Here is a 15,272-nt window from a genome sequence, read left to right as displayed (position 1 = left end):
AGCCTAGCTGGAGGCAGAGCCACAAAAGCCTGGCAGTGGAATGTCAAACCATTGACCTGTAGGGTCACTGTATGGAGTTTGTTCATTCTCTGGTAATGTTTATTTCCCTTCTCTTTGTATTTGCAGGACATAGCTCGACTCTTGCAAGAAAAAGAGTTACAGGAAGAGAAAAAGCGAAAAAAACACTTTCCAGAGTCCCCTGGAGCCAATGCTTATGGTGATAGTTACTATTATGAAGATGGAGGTAAGTTTTTGCATCATGACCTACTCTATCCTTAGACTCAGTTGCAAGACACCCCTTTGAATTTGTCTGTAAAGTGACCCTAGGGCCCCTTTAGATTTGTGGTGGAATTTTATCTTATCTAATAAATTCATCTGTTCTTTAGTTGGATGACCAGAGCCATTTTTATGGCTGTTAAAACTTGAATATAGTTTAGCAAAATTTGTCATGCATTCTTTTGCACTATTGCTACTTGGAATGTTGTATTACATTCTAAGCACATAAACTGGGGTGTGGAAAAGTGGTATATGAGTCTCTGGGCTTGATCTTTCTCAAGGAAATCTGGACAGTACTGTTTGAAGCAGCAAAGTGGCGCAAATAATAAAGGAGGTACAGCATTTATCAGTTACTGGATACCAAAGCTTTTTTTCCATGCTTCTTATCTTTTAAACCTAGGCCAATGGGTTAACCTGCTGATGACAAAATTGAATTTTAAGATTCTCTGTTCCTTTTTTGCTCTTGATGCTTTCTTTGCTATTTGATTACCATATAGAAAAATTTCTGAAATAGAGAGATCCCTTCTCTAGTGCTTGCTTTTGCAGTGGTGGTGGTGGTGATGGTGTGGTGGTGGCACTTGTGGTGGTGGTGAATCTTTATCTTAAAAGTGTGTTGGGAAACGAGTATTGACAAATATTGTTCAGTCCTTTTTAAAGGTCTGTCAAAGGAAAGACATTTCCTATGGTTTTTAGTGTCAGTATTTATTGTAGTTCAGCTTGGAGACTATACTTAGGATACCAGCTAAATAAAATCTAAAAGCAGCTTCTAGAGAGTAAAGATTTTTAGGTCAGTAATCCCCAAGTCCCTTGAAAATTAATTGTCAATTGCTTTTCTATAATTTCATTGTAAAAGGTAAGTAGGTATTTGTCTTTGATGAGTAGAATGAAAGATACATATATGTAGGTGATAGGATTATTATAGTTTGAGTCTTGCAGTCACAGTGTTCTAAATCTATCCTAATCAGTAGAGCTCAGCTCTATAACACAATCAGTAAGCAGGTTGATTCTCTACTTATTGCTTGGCGTGTTGTTCTTCCATATGTAAAATGCTCAGCTCTTTGTTGATAGCCATTTTCCTTATGCTGGTCTTTCTAATCAAATGTAGTACATCATTTAAAAAGAAAAATTATTGCCGTATTTTTCTGTACTAGAGGTCAGAAGGTAAAGAGTTACTCGTCAGCTTTAATTAAAATCTTAGAAATGTGGTCTGGCATAAAACATTAGGGTGGTAAGTAAATTAAGTACACTAAAGTACTAATTTTAGCATTCCTCTATTAAAACCTTATACTAACTTGAATTGGGACTCAAGCCTGGTGGTTTTGACCAGACTGCTGACATACTGTTTCATCTCTCTAGACTATGTTAAGAATTCCATGGATTTTCAGGGACACCTAAAATTTTTACAAATCTCTATTTAACTGCTTTTGTAAAGTTATGGAGAATGGCATATATGCTACTTTTTTGGAGTTGGGGGGGATTAGTAAGAGAAAACAATGACCTTCTGAGCATGTGCCTGTAAAGTACTGTTGGAATTTCTCTTCAGTTGTGTTGTTGTTGGGAGACGATATATTGCTGAGCACATGATCTTCATTTATATGCCTTTGAGTTAGACTAAGTTGAGTTCCACAGAAACCGTATTGCAGTCCAGCTCATATTTACAAAGCAGCCTTATGTTCTTTACAGTGGTCCTTTCCCAACACGTAAGGGATATTCTTTAATTGTACTTCTTTGCGTGCAATATGATTTTTGTCTGTCTTATAATAATCACAGCAAATCATTACAGAAGTGTTTGTTTTAGCTTTCATTTTACTTAAACTTTAATAAATTAATCTTTTAAGAATAATCATTTATAGATTTTCTACAAATCTGAAATTATCCAAAACATCTGTCAGATTTATATCGATTGAAATGGTATATCTTATTCATTTATGAATCCATGTTTTTTTTTCAAAGCCACTTACCTGTATTGCAAGCATATTAGAGACTTTAAGTCATGGTCTTTGGAGTCATTAGACCTTGATTCACGTTTCATCCATTCCTTAGAAAAATTGTACTGTTCAGGAAGTTATCTCCTGTAATCACTCTGAGCCTTTTTCTCATCTCTAAAATGGAGATTCTAAAAATAAATCCTTCGCATGGATGTTGAGAAGATTAAACAACATAATTTTTCTGAAGACTTACGAACTCTAAAGTACTATTATTTATACATATATTAATGTAATATGTGTACTACATAGTATTTTGTCTATTTAAACAAAAACCATTTTATTTTGAAAGACAAACATGGAAGCACACAAATCAAATGTTTGCATATATATGCATATATATATATGCAAACATATGTGTGGGTGTATATATATGTATACGTATATACATGTATATGTATGTATGTATGTATTGACTATAAGGAAGTTAATTATATTTGCCAAATAACTTGGTCTCAAGAAACATAAAAGTCTCAATCCTTAACTGAACTGGGTTTTAAAGGATTCAAACAGATTCCTCCACCCCGTCTCTTTTTTTTTTTTTTCTTTCCCAGGTTTAAAGATATCACAAGTGATCACAATAAATATTTTTTCCTGTCAACTCTGTAAAAACATAGTGACAGCTCTGTTCTAATTCTTGCAACACACTTCCCTAAAGTAAAACTACTAATATTTGTTAACTTTTTAGAAAGAAGTAAAAATAAAAAACAAAACAGTCATAACTTGACAAATCCATGTTGAAAACAAAACCTTTCTTGTCTCTTTTTGGGCTTAAAGGCAGGCTTCGCTCCTGCAGTTTTCTGTGGGAACATAGGTATTAACACTAAACCATTGTCTCCTAGTTGGGGTCATCATTTATGTAGCTGGTCAGTATTATGTTAATTTACAGCAGTAGTGAAGTGATTCTTTCCCAGCTGTCAAGATACTCCTAAAATAACAGTTTGGCTAAAAGAGTAGATACTTTATTTTATTACAGAGAGTAATTGTTCTGTTTCACTTCTGCTTATGTAAAAAATAAGTTTTCCATAAATTATGAAGATAAATACCTCTACAGACTTTTTAGAAGACAGATTTTAATTTAGATGTCATCTCTGAGGCAAATGTTCTTTTCTTCCGGAAAGCTCAAGAGGAAACAATTTGGAGTTTTTAGTGGAAGCTTATGGCATAAGAGATACATATAACACATCTCCCCACCTCTGTTCCTTCATTAGATAACAATAACACACTTTAACAAAAACAAAAAACCCAAAACAAGCAAACAAAACCCGTAATAACTAAGGAAATGTATGGTCGTTTATTTTTTCTACATCCCACCCAATTACGGTAGCTGTTTCAAAAGCAGTTCAGCAAGTGACTAATTCCAATTGGGAATCTTGGCTATCTTAGCAATTTTCCACGGAATTAGGATTTCTTTTTGTTACTTCCCAATTAAAGTAAAAGTCTTAGAAAACGTTAAAATAAATATGCTCTTGCAATGTGCATTGTTAATTTACTTCCTTTGTTTTCACAGTTTGCTTGTTCTTAAATGAGACCTGACAAAAAAGCACCCATCTGTGTGCTGTTTCTGCAGTTTGTGTTAAACTTAGGGACTTGTATATTTAGCACATATTGTATTTTTATACCCAGAAAAAAATATCATAAAGTTTTTTGAAATGTATTTAGGAAGTGACTCCTTTTTATGTATCCTGTTATGGCATCTCTTTTTAAACTTTTTCCTCTGAAGAATTTCAAGTGAGATTAGGAAGAGTTATCCAAAGATAATACGGTCATTTACTCACTTAAAATTCTCCTTTACTCCCTCTTCTTCCACACTGAACTCTAACATGGCTGGTATCGTTGGCTTTGGCCACCTATGGGGAAAGGACAGAGGAGTATGAAAATCTGTGGCTCATCACTCTAGTGGACTGAGTAGAAATTAGCAATATTCTGACGGATTTATTGTTATTTCCAATAAGAATATTTGAAAGTCTCTGACTGGAATCACAAAGCTTAGTTCTTTTTCTATTTTATAAGACTCCCTCAGCTCTCAATTTTCCCCCATATACTAGTTCCAAATTGGTTTTGTAAATAGAATTAAACATTTAATGACTAGAATTTTTGTTATTGGCAAATATTAAAGTATGTGTTAGCTCTTCGCTAATCATGATCAAGCTCTTCTTTCAGATTTACTTTTTTTCACTTACTTTCATTTTAGTTTTCTACCTTTCTGGCTATGTACCCAGAATCCTTCACGTACGCAGGGACCATTCCAGCAAATGCTCATCCCTTCGTTTCAGTGTGTTAAATTGAAAAAGTAATCTTCTTCATTTTAAAATATGTTAAACTTGGGCCCTGTCTCTGTCCTGTAGTGAGCTCATACTCATGAAGTTAACTTGCATTTCTATTTTTCACATTCCTCCACCTCCGCTCAGACCAGCCACGGTCAAGGAGGGCAAGGGAGTTGGGTTCTGGCTTCTCAAAGTCTTACAGACTCCAAAGTGAGGAAAAGACTGTGAAGCAGAGAAAGCAGAAATCGAAACCTCCACAGGAGAACTTGGAAGAACTGGAAGAGCATCGTTCATCAGAGAAACCTCTTTCGTCCTCTAGCTTGGGTAAAGCGAGGGACGATCCCCAAATTAACACTGAGCAGCCTGAAAGGAAACGATCTGGTCATGAGAGGCTCCGAAGACCTCCTCTCCCCAAGATCAGTGGTGAGGTGTTTCTGAGCACTGAATCGGAAGACTGGGAGGCTAACCATAGCTATCGAACTCGGAATTGGGAAAAACAGTCCAGGCACCAAGACCAACTTTCTCCCAAGGCCCCACAGAAAGCGGGGCTTCACTGCAAGGAAGCTGTATATAGAAGCAACCATGGGCAAGGTGAGCACAGAGAGAGGGAGCACAGGCCCAGGGCTCCTCCCATCTCAGAGAGTGAGGCGCGGCACCAACTCCATGATGCAGGTAATAAAGGACAGCCTCGTTGGAAGTTCTGGTATCGTGTATGTACATACAAACAACTGTATTTAATAAGCATCGTAAACAACCTGTCCTTTCTCTCTGGCTTGTGCTCCTGGCTTGGAAATAAATCCTGGAGCCAAATATTACAAAAAGGTATTCACTTAATCTCAAATCTCTGCCTTCTAAGAGAATACACTCATTCCTTACAACATTCTTCCAGCTCCAGATTGCAGTGGAGGTACCCATCCCAGATACAATTTTTAATTTGCCACGACCATATATCACAGATTCTGATACCAAAGCAATGCTCTTGAGTTTCTGGTTTTGATTCAGTGAACCCAGAAGGTTTAGGAATACCACATTCATAGTATTTGCCTAACTAGAAGACCTGCGGGGCTGGAAGTACTGGATTTTCTTGACCTCATCTTTCCCAGCTCTAAAGTGAGAGATGGGAGAGGCAATCTCTTAAGATAGCGTTTTTCAAATAGTGAGCCTCAAGTTTGTTTTCATCAGAATCAGCTGGGCTATTTCCTAAAAATTCAGATTTCTGGGTCTTACATATGTTATCATCTCTGGAGTGCAACATGGCAATTCGGGTTTGTTTTAGACCAGGAGGTGATTCTCATGTACTTAAAGTTTGAAAACAATTGCCTTGAGTTCCTTCCTGTGCTTTAACCATCTTCAACTCTAACTCTACAGTTGGGTGTTCTGAAGTGCCAATATGAGGTAAGTTCTTGGTACTTATATAAGAACGAGGTGAACATTAGTCTTAAACCTCAAATTTCTGGCATCCATGAGGCCTAACTCTGAAGTCTGTCACTGACATAGTAATGGTTCTCTCTATTCTTGTCTGGAAACTGCCACTGTGATGTTTTCCGTGTGGCTGTACCACTGCAAGTCATAGTACTGCACTGTCTGGTGTTTTAATTAGACCATACTCATCTCCCTAGTTCTGTTTTGCTCTCATGGAAGTTTTACAGAGATACGAGGATTATTGGGAAAAAAGTACCAAGGAGATGACTGTTCTTACTTAACTTCCATTACTGTTGCCCAGCCAACCTCTACTTTTGGTCTGGAAAGTAGTTTCTAGATTGCAGGTTCAGGTTGATCCTTTTGGTTCCTCCTTTCATGTTATCTCTTCCTATCATGTTAGTCCTTTAAGTTTTTAAAGGACTTGGTGATAAAGGAAATGAAAATTCAGCTCAGCAAGCCAAATGAGTGTCTGCCACAAATATTCTTGCCTCAGGCTTTATGTTTGGGGATGGATGCTTGGATCTGAGCCTCAGAAGTTTCATGAGTCAAGCCAAAAAGATGGATATGTAGACAAACAATTGCAAATTTGATATTCTTTTAACAAAGAGCTGTGGGGCAGTAGAGGAGGAAGTGATAAAATCTACGTGGAGTAGGCTTTATGAGTAAGTTACACTGGATCCAGATTTAGAAAGACATGTTGGAGTCCAAAAGATACCGGGGAGGAATGGTGATTACATCGACCTCTACATTGCTGATTCTGTGACTCCAACCTTCTAAGTGTGCTCTGAGGGCTGGTTAAATCTTTATGGCTTTCAGTACACTTGAGGGTATCTTAAACAGGCTTAGAAAGGGTGGAACTAATATGAAACAAACACTGACTCACAGGCCCTAGTACTGGAGTTATAGGCAAATGTTTTGTTTGTTTTATTTTAATAGCATAAGGGTTTAAAAACAGTGTGACTAGGCAGCTACTAAAATGGCTACAACATAGCTGCTAGCGTCTGTCATTTTATATTCAACTTACTTTGCAAACTTTACCGACGTGGGCCCTGTAGGCGTCTGAATTTGTGATGCCCTTCCCCCCCACCTACCCAGAATAGGTCAGAAGATACATGAAAATATAATTATTAGATACTGGTGTCTATTACTGGTGGCTGTTGTGAAAGCACAGTTCTTAAAGTTGTTAGCATAGGCCAAAGTTTTATTTAACTTAATAATGAAGAAACTAGCAGGACAGCAAAGAGCATTGATCTGCAGGACGTGGTTTTTTGTTTTGTTTTGTTTTTTGTTTTGTTTTGGGTTTTTTTGCGGTACGCGGGCCTCTCACTGTTGTGGCCTCTCCTGTTTCGGAGCACAGGCTCCGGACGTTCAGGCTCAGCAGCCATGGCTCACGGGCCCAGCTGCTCCGCGGCACGTGGGATCTTCCTGGACCGGGGCACGAACTTGCGTCCCCTGCATTGGCAGGCGGACTCTCAACCACTGAGCCACCAGGGAAGCCCAGGACATGGTTTTATAATTGGTTGAAAATGGAACACAGAATAAAATTGTTAAATTAAATATAAGATTGGTTAATTTTCTAAAGGGCAGTAAATCCGTACCACCTTTGAGGGTAAACACCTCTATTGAGCTATTAAATTACAACAGCTTATTAATTTTCTGCCGGTCAACTTCCAACGTCTCAGAGCCATTAAACACCATGCTGCTATGATATTCCCCAAGTGTCAGAATGGCTTATTACAAAATACTCTTGAATGGTATCAGGATCCATGTGTCATCAGATTACCTTATTCCATAGTTTGGGATAAGTTTATCTTGAGTACCAGTACTTTTAACAGTTTTATTTTATCAGAATTTCTTGAAAGGTAAGCTTTGTTTGTGTTTATTGAGGGAGATTCTTGTGTCCTCAGACTGGAGAATGATGAACGGAAAAAGATAAGCAAGAATTTGATTAAGAAATGAACATGGAACTCTTGAAAGTATGGTTCACCTGGTTTTTTGAAAGCTAGTTTCCAAATTATGTTTGGGTTTCCAAAAAGAAGGCAGCCATCTTGGTAATTTCTTTGAATTAACTATGTTTAATAACATTTTAGAGCATCTCTGTTTTCTGTAATGACAGCCTTACACGGTACTATCTGAAGTTCCTCATTACATACTTACAAAAGCTCTTTTCACCTTTGGTACGGCGTATACTGCATTTAATGGGCAGTCCTGTCAGTCCAGAAATCTAGTATTCCAGGCTGTAGAAATTTTCTACTTATGAGACGTGCAAGTTCCAAAGATATATCAAGAGTTCAAATAAACTCTTCTTTTTCCCTCTAAATATTTGACCTAGAGAGATATTACCTCAAAATATAACTGTTTGTTTTTATTGGGGTATAGTTGACATATAACATTATATTACTTTCAAGTGTATATTTGTATGTGTTGCAAAATGATCACAATAAGTCTAGTTAACATCTGTCACCATACATAATTACAAATTTTTTTTCTTGTGATGAGGACTTTTAGGATCTGTTCTCTTAGCAACTTTCAGATATGCAATGCAGTACTTACAGTCTCCATGCTGTACATTGATTGCATCCCCATGACATTTATTTTATAACTGGAAGTTTGTATCTTATGACTCTCATCACCCATTTTGCCCACCCCACCAACCCCCACTCTGGCAACCACAAATCTATTCTTTGTATCTCTGAGCTCAGGATTTTTTGTTTTGTTTTAGATTCCACATATAAGTGAAATCGTACAGTATTTGCCTTTCTCTTTCTGACTTATTTCACCTACCATGATGCCCTCAGGGGTCCATCCCTGTTGTCATAAATGGCAAGATTTAATTCTTTTTTATGGCTGAATAATATTCCTCTGTGTGTGTGTGTGTGTGTGTGTGTGTGTGTGTGTGTGTGTATCTAACATTTTCTTTATCCATTCATCCATCAACGGACACTTAGGTTGTTTCCGTGTCTTGGCTATTGTAAATAATAATAATGCAGTAAGCACAGGGTGCATATATCTTTTTGAGTTTGTGTTTTCATTTCCTTCAGATAAATTCCCAGAAGTGAAATTACTGGATTGTATGGTAGTTCTAACTTTTTTAAAATTTTTGAGGGACTTTTGTACTGTTTTTCATAGTGGCTGTACCAATTTACATTCCCACCAACAGTTCACAGGGGTATCCTTTTCTTCACATCCTTGCCAACACTTGTTATTTCTTGTCTTTTTGATAATAGTTAATTCTAACCAGTGTGAGGTGTGATACCTCACTGTGGTTTTGATTTGCATTTCCCTGATGATTAGTGATGTTCAGCACCTTTTCGTATGTGTTGGCCATCTGTATGTCTTCTTTGGAAAAATGTCTATTCAGATCCTCCGCCCATTATTTTAATCAGATTGTGTTTTTGCTGTTGAGTTGTATGAGTTCTTTATATATTTTGGATGTTAGCTCCTTATCAGGTATGTGATTAGTGAATATTTTCTCCCATTCTGTAGGTTGCCTTTTTATTTTGTTGATGGTTTCTTTTGCTGTGAAGAAGTTTTTTAGTTTGTTGTAGTCCCACTTGCTTATTTTTGTTTTTGTTGAGTTTTCTTTTGGTGTCAAATCCAAAAAGTCATCTCCAAAACCAGTGTCAAGAAGCTTACTGCCTATGTTTTCTTCTAGGAGTTCTGTTGTTTGAGGTCTTATATTCAAGTCTTCAAACCAGTTTGAATTAATTTTTGTGTATGGTATAGGTTGGTGGTCAAATTTCACTCTTTTGCATGTGGCTGTCCAGTTTTCCCAGCACTATTTACTGAAGAGACTGCCCTTTCTCCATTGTGTATTCTTGTCTTCTTTGCCATAAATTAATTGAACATATATGCATGGGCTTATTTCTGGGCTCTCTGTTTTGTCCACTGATCTGTATGTCATTCTCTCTCTCTCTCTTTTTTTTTTCTTGGCCATGCCGCGTGGCTTGCGGGATCTTAGTTCCCTGACCAGGGATTGAACCCGAGCCCTTGGCAGTGTAAGTGCGGAGTCCTAACCAGTGGACCACCAGGGAATTCCCATGTGTAATTCTCTTTTTAACTGCCAAGAGGTCACAGTCTTAACACCTTTCAAACCAAATAAGACTCTTTGTTTGACTGTTTCATTTGAATGCCTTCCAAGCATCTTTGATTGATATTAAAACAAAATATTTTCTCAGTTAATTTTGTGGTGTAGAGTAAGAGGCATAGTAGTGGAGAAAGTTTAGTTCTCGAAATCTGAGCACATTTCCATTGTACTTCTTTCCCCAGATGGCAAAATTGAAAGAGCAGGGCATAAATGTGTCTCCCCTGTCGTCCTCAGCTAGGCTTTGGGTTGCTCGTGGAAGTGCCATTTCTGTAGGAGGGCATATGGTATAGCAACCTATCTTGTCCACTGACTTTTCCCAATGCCAGCTTCCCTATCTAATTTTACTTATTTTTCCCTGAAATCTTCCCTTCTAGTTATGACTAAGCTAAACATAACTCAAGGAGTTTTATCTACTCTTGGGAGTGAGTATACCACTGTTTCCTGACTGTCCCAGACCACTCAGAAATCTGCGTTAAAACCAGCCCAGCTTAGCATAAGATTCAGTAGCTCTAGAGATAATGTGAAGTTGAAGTAGATTCTGTAATTCTGGGTAATCAGGTGCTAATAGACCTGAAGGTAGGAAAGCCAGGTTTAATAGTCTTTATTTGGGGAAAGGCCGATGAGTCTGTGGCTTTTGGATTTACCACAAAGCTAGGTTTAAAGTTCAAAAAGAGGCTTCACCAGATAATTTAAACTCTTCATTTGCCCAGAATTTAGTCATATTTTTTTCTTTCCTTTTTCCTCTTTTGTTTAAAGCAAGTGAATCATGTGCTGAGGCATTTTAATAAAAATTATATTCATGTACAGTTAATTTGATGGACATAATACACCAAACTAGTAGTTCTAATGGTAATTGCAATTAAGAATCAACTGGTAAGATTTAAAATAAACTAACAAAGGCCAGATCTCACCCAGGCTACTTATATTAGAATCTCAGGGGTTTGGATCAAAAATTTTCATGTGTATGTAAAGTACTCCAAGTGATTCTAATATATAGACATGATTGAGAACCTCTAATGTAAAGAAATAGGCAACTAGGAGTAAATTTTCTTTCTCCCTTTAGTAATCCATTTACTGAAAGTCACTATTCCAGATGGTTAATCTTATTCACTGCATTAAAATTTTTTATTATTTTTGAATGTAATACAGTCACATTTTTGAATAATTGTAATTTATAAAGGATACAAAGAAGGAAATACCCACAATTTTAGAATAACCATTAGCATTTACCACTTAATTGAAAGTTATAAAAGGAATATATGCTGCTTATAAAATTTCAAAGTAAAAAGCCAAAATTCCATACCAGTCCCCGTGTTCCTTTCTCCTCAGAACAATAGAACTCTAAGGTCATTGTGCTCTCTGACATTTCACTTACATTACATCTTCCCTAAAATTTAGCAACGTTAAGCTGATCAGAGCTATAGGAAAGCTCTAAAGCAAGTGGGTTTGGAGGCCATAAGAGCAGAAGCCACTTGGCAGGGCCACTGACTGGTTAATAGGGACTGTCACATAACTCACAGGTGATGATGCTGTTTCTGTTCCCTCTGAAGTAAGGTGTGCAGGGCCAAGGTAAAAAGATGGAAAGCCTCTCATCTCCTCCAGCCTTGACAGTTTAGTCTCTTTAAAACTCCAAATAACTTGCTTTTCTCTAAATTCTTTTTATTTCAGGGACTTAATCTTTTTTCACTTCCTGTTTTGCAAAAGCCTCACTTATAGTTCCTTGTATGATTTTCTACTGCTGGAGAAACTATGTGAGAGGGCAGTTTTTACCAAGCAGGTTTGGGTAGGTAACTTTGTTTTAAATGTGTGGATTACCTGTATCACGTCTTGCATGCCTAGGGGAAACAATTATTTCCAGCACACCCTACGTTGAATTTTAGAGTGGAGGCAGTATTGTCACTGTTAGATACTGAAGAAAAATTTCTTTATCATAAATTTTGCCACTTTTCAGAAAACACACTCAGTAGCCTTACTGCACTGAGCTTTTTCTAGGAATGAAGCCCAGAGGGATGAAGGAAGTGGTCTCTACTCCATCACGAGTGACCAACAGGGATCAGGAATGGAATGATGCTGAAATTGCCAGAAAACTGCAAGAAGAAGAAATTTTGGTGAGCAAACTTTAATACAGAATTTTAGGTGAATTAGTGGTTTTTTTTGTGAATTGAATCAATCTTGACCTTATATAATAGGCATCATAGTCCTCTCTCTGTCAAGAAACTGATAACTTTTTTATGGGTGGAAAAATCAAGACAATAGGAATAACGTGTCCAGTTGTACTCACTGAGTAAGCATTAGCAACAGAATTCCATATCCCTGTCTCTCCTTTATTGAGTTCTGATAATTCTCTAAGAATCCGCTGTAGAATTTGATAAAAATAGACCCTGCTCTGGCTAACAAAAGTATACCAACTGATTATCATCTTCAGAGGTGTTAATCACCACTAGTTTCAAATACCAATTTATTTTTATGAAGATTTTTTTTTTAAATGGACAACACAGATTCCAATTAAATTATACTTTTTTGTATTTTCTATACCGTAGGCTACCCAGGTGGACATGAGAGCAGCTCAGGTAGCTCAGGATGAGGTGAGTTCGTGTTAGTTAATTTGTTTAGCTGATACTCTTTGGAAATATCCCAGTTTTTATCCCAATTTGTCCCAATTTTCTACCTGCAACTTTGCAATCAATGATATTGACTGGACTTTGTTTAGGAAATCGCTAGACTTCTAATGGCTGAAGAAAAGAAAGCTTACAAGAAAGCCAGGGAACGGGAGAAATCATCTTTGGACAAAAGAAAGCATGACCCCGAGTGGAAGGTAGGGTCTGTCTGTTTGTTTTTAATTAGAAATACAATTAGAACTGAAATGGGGAGACCTTTTTTTAGGGTAAGCTCACAAATATATTTAGGGTATACAAATTATCTGTATTGCATATGTGAATCTGACTTGTAAAAGTTGATTCACCATGAAAAATCATATTGAATTCTTCAAAGTAACTATGTAAGGAGTTACTGCTAAGGTCGGAAAACTCATGTCCTTCATTTTAAGACCAACTGAGATGCAGGTAGGTGCCTCTGGCCATGAGCAATAGGTTTACTATGCTTGCCTTACAGGAGAATGTAGTGTTTTCACTTGCTCTTAAATTTCCACAGTGCCCTTCTCTTCTTCTCTCAACTTTCCCTGTTTGCGTATACTGCCCTTCCTCCTTGATCATGCGCAGGTGTCTCTGTTTCCTCTGACATCACTTGACCCATGGCAGACTGACGGCCATTCTTACCACCAGCAATCATTGCGTATGAAATCCTCTAGCATGAGCTTGAACTGTAAGCATCCCCTCGTTAATCAGAAATAGTAGACATAATAGTCAGTGACTGCTGTTCATTCTCCTGTAATCTAATTGTTGTATATGGTGATTGCAAGTTTAGTTGAACAGATCTTACTCATTAGCTACTGTGTGCAGAGGACCACTCCGGACTTACAGGGAAAGACAAAGATAGATTTTCCCCAGAATAATGTGTAATGTAGAGAGGAAGATAAACTATAGACAGCTAACAGATACAAGGTCAAGCTGGCTGAAAAATGCAAAATGGAAAAACAACAAAGGAGCGGGGGTGAGAATTCATATAGTAAAGGCTTTTAGGGAGGGAGTTTGTACTATGCTGGAAGGATGGAGCCAGGGTGTGTGTCCATGATATGGTTGATGTTTAGCACTGTTCTTCCCCTCCCCCCTTCCCTCCCTCTCTCAAACAAAATCCTCCCTTGGGTCTCTGATCCTGTCACAGTCTCAGCATGTTTTGAGGAAAACAAAGACAGAGAAAGCATGATAACGGTATCGCTCTACTATTGCCTGTTGCTCAGTTACCTAGTTGTGAGTCTGAAAGCAGATGAAAACATTATTTGCATGTTAATTATTTAATTTATCTCCCTCCTGTACTCTCTTAGTAATGCATGATTTTTCCTAACAGACATATTTCATTTTGGTAGAAGGGTTCCCAAATGCTTCTGTTACGTAAATTAAACCATAAGTAGTTGACCAGGAGTTACTCAGGTTCTTTGTTAACTGTGAGGGAGTAGGTATTTTTAAAGATTGCAAACCAGGAAAGGAAGAGGGAGTAGACCACATTTCTAGCAGTATCAGGACTTCTGTCATCTCTAGATTCTGTAACTGGTGCTGGAATTGTTTCTCTCCTGGAAAAGTTGGCATGAATATGCCTTAGTTTCTGAGCTTGAAAATTAGCATCCCTAAGTCAGGTGTTCAGAAATAAGCTTAAGAGCATGAAGCTAGATTCCACAGACTCTGGGAGTCCGCCAGTTATGTTACTGAACCAAACTTGGGTCCGCTCACCCATGTGCAGTAAAGCCACTCTACTAACATCGGGTTGTGGGGAAGGAAAGCGCAGCGTTTACTGTAAGGCCCCATACTAGTAGTCTGGGACTGCTAGTACTCAAGAAGCCCGAACTCCCCGGTGGGTTTCAGGAGAGCATTTTTAGAAGGCCTGGGGGCTGTGTGCTCATGGTCATCAAGTAGTTAACATCTTCCATTTGGTGGGGGTTTTCACATCTGTAAAACCACTCAGGAAATGTGCACCAGATACTATTACCTAGGTACTTCAGAGAGGAGCTAAGGCAGAGAATATGGGGGAGGGGGGTCTGTCCCTGGAAGGCGTGATAGGGTCCTGATCAGCTATAGTTCTCGTCAGCTGCTGTGCAGCTGTTTTGTTAATAATGGGTGGCCAAGCGCATCTCTATGGGGGATCGTGTTTGTGTGTGTTTAGCCCACTCATCTGGCTGTACTGAAAACCTGCAACACACTTTCATGATTATATATTTTTTTGTCTCTGAGTGGCTGTATTTAAAAATATTTTAAGTTGCTCAACTGGATGTAAGTAACCTGAAATTACTAAAGGAGAGTTTCATATCATTTAGATAATTAATAAATCTAATCTTTCTCTGTTTGTTTGCTGTTTTCTGTATGTGTGTGTGTTTTTCTTTTCTTTTTTTCCCCCATAGCCCAAGACAGCTAAATCAGCACACTCAAAGTCAAAAGAGAGTGATGAACATCACCATTCTAAGAATGACAGGCCAGCACGGTAAGATGACACCTGAAAAAGGGAGTGAGGAACTTGATCTTGGGGTGAGTAAGGAGATGTTGGCTGCCTGAAAAGAGTGTTTGTTCCTTGGAAAGGAGATCCAGAAATCTGCAGTTGTAAGGTGGTATCAAGTCTTGCAGGGTTATT

At 37.9% G+C, this 15,272-nt stretch overlaps 1 protein-coding gene across 1 annotated transcript in view; it reads left to right on the top strand.

Moving 5' to 3' along the window:
* The window catches only part of CCDC50 (coiled-coil domain containing 50), a 65,929-nt gene that overhangs the window by 37,785 nt on the left and 12,872 nt on the right, over nucleotides 1–15,272 (top strand). Inside the window, exons 5-10 of the mRNA XM_022569547.3 lie at nucleotides 127–244; nucleotides 4,673–5,200; nucleotides 12,030–12,145; nucleotides 12,578–12,622; nucleotides 12,748–12,852; nucleotides 15,046–15,125. Of these exons, the coding sequence (XP_022425255.1) occupies nucleotides 127–244; nucleotides 4,673–5,200; nucleotides 12,030–12,145; nucleotides 12,578–12,622; nucleotides 12,748–12,852; nucleotides 15,046–15,125 (992 nt within the window). The remainder of the gene's footprint in view (nucleotides 1–126; nucleotides 245–4,672; nucleotides 5,201–12,029; nucleotides 12,146–12,577; nucleotides 12,623–12,747; nucleotides 12,853–15,045; nucleotides 15,126–15,272) is intronic.

Source organism: Delphinapterus leucas, chromosome 4, assembly GCF_059928025.1.
Source record: "Delphinapterus leucas isolate spDelLeu-1000000601 "Yukka" chromosome 4, BTC_Dleu_Yukka2, whole genome shotgun sequence".
NCBI lineage: Eukaryota > Metazoa > Chordata > Mammalia > Artiodactyla > Monodontidae > Delphinapterus > Delphinapterus leucas.
Note: the sequence above shows the minus strand (reverse complement) of the source record. Positions and strands in the feature narration are given on the sequence as shown.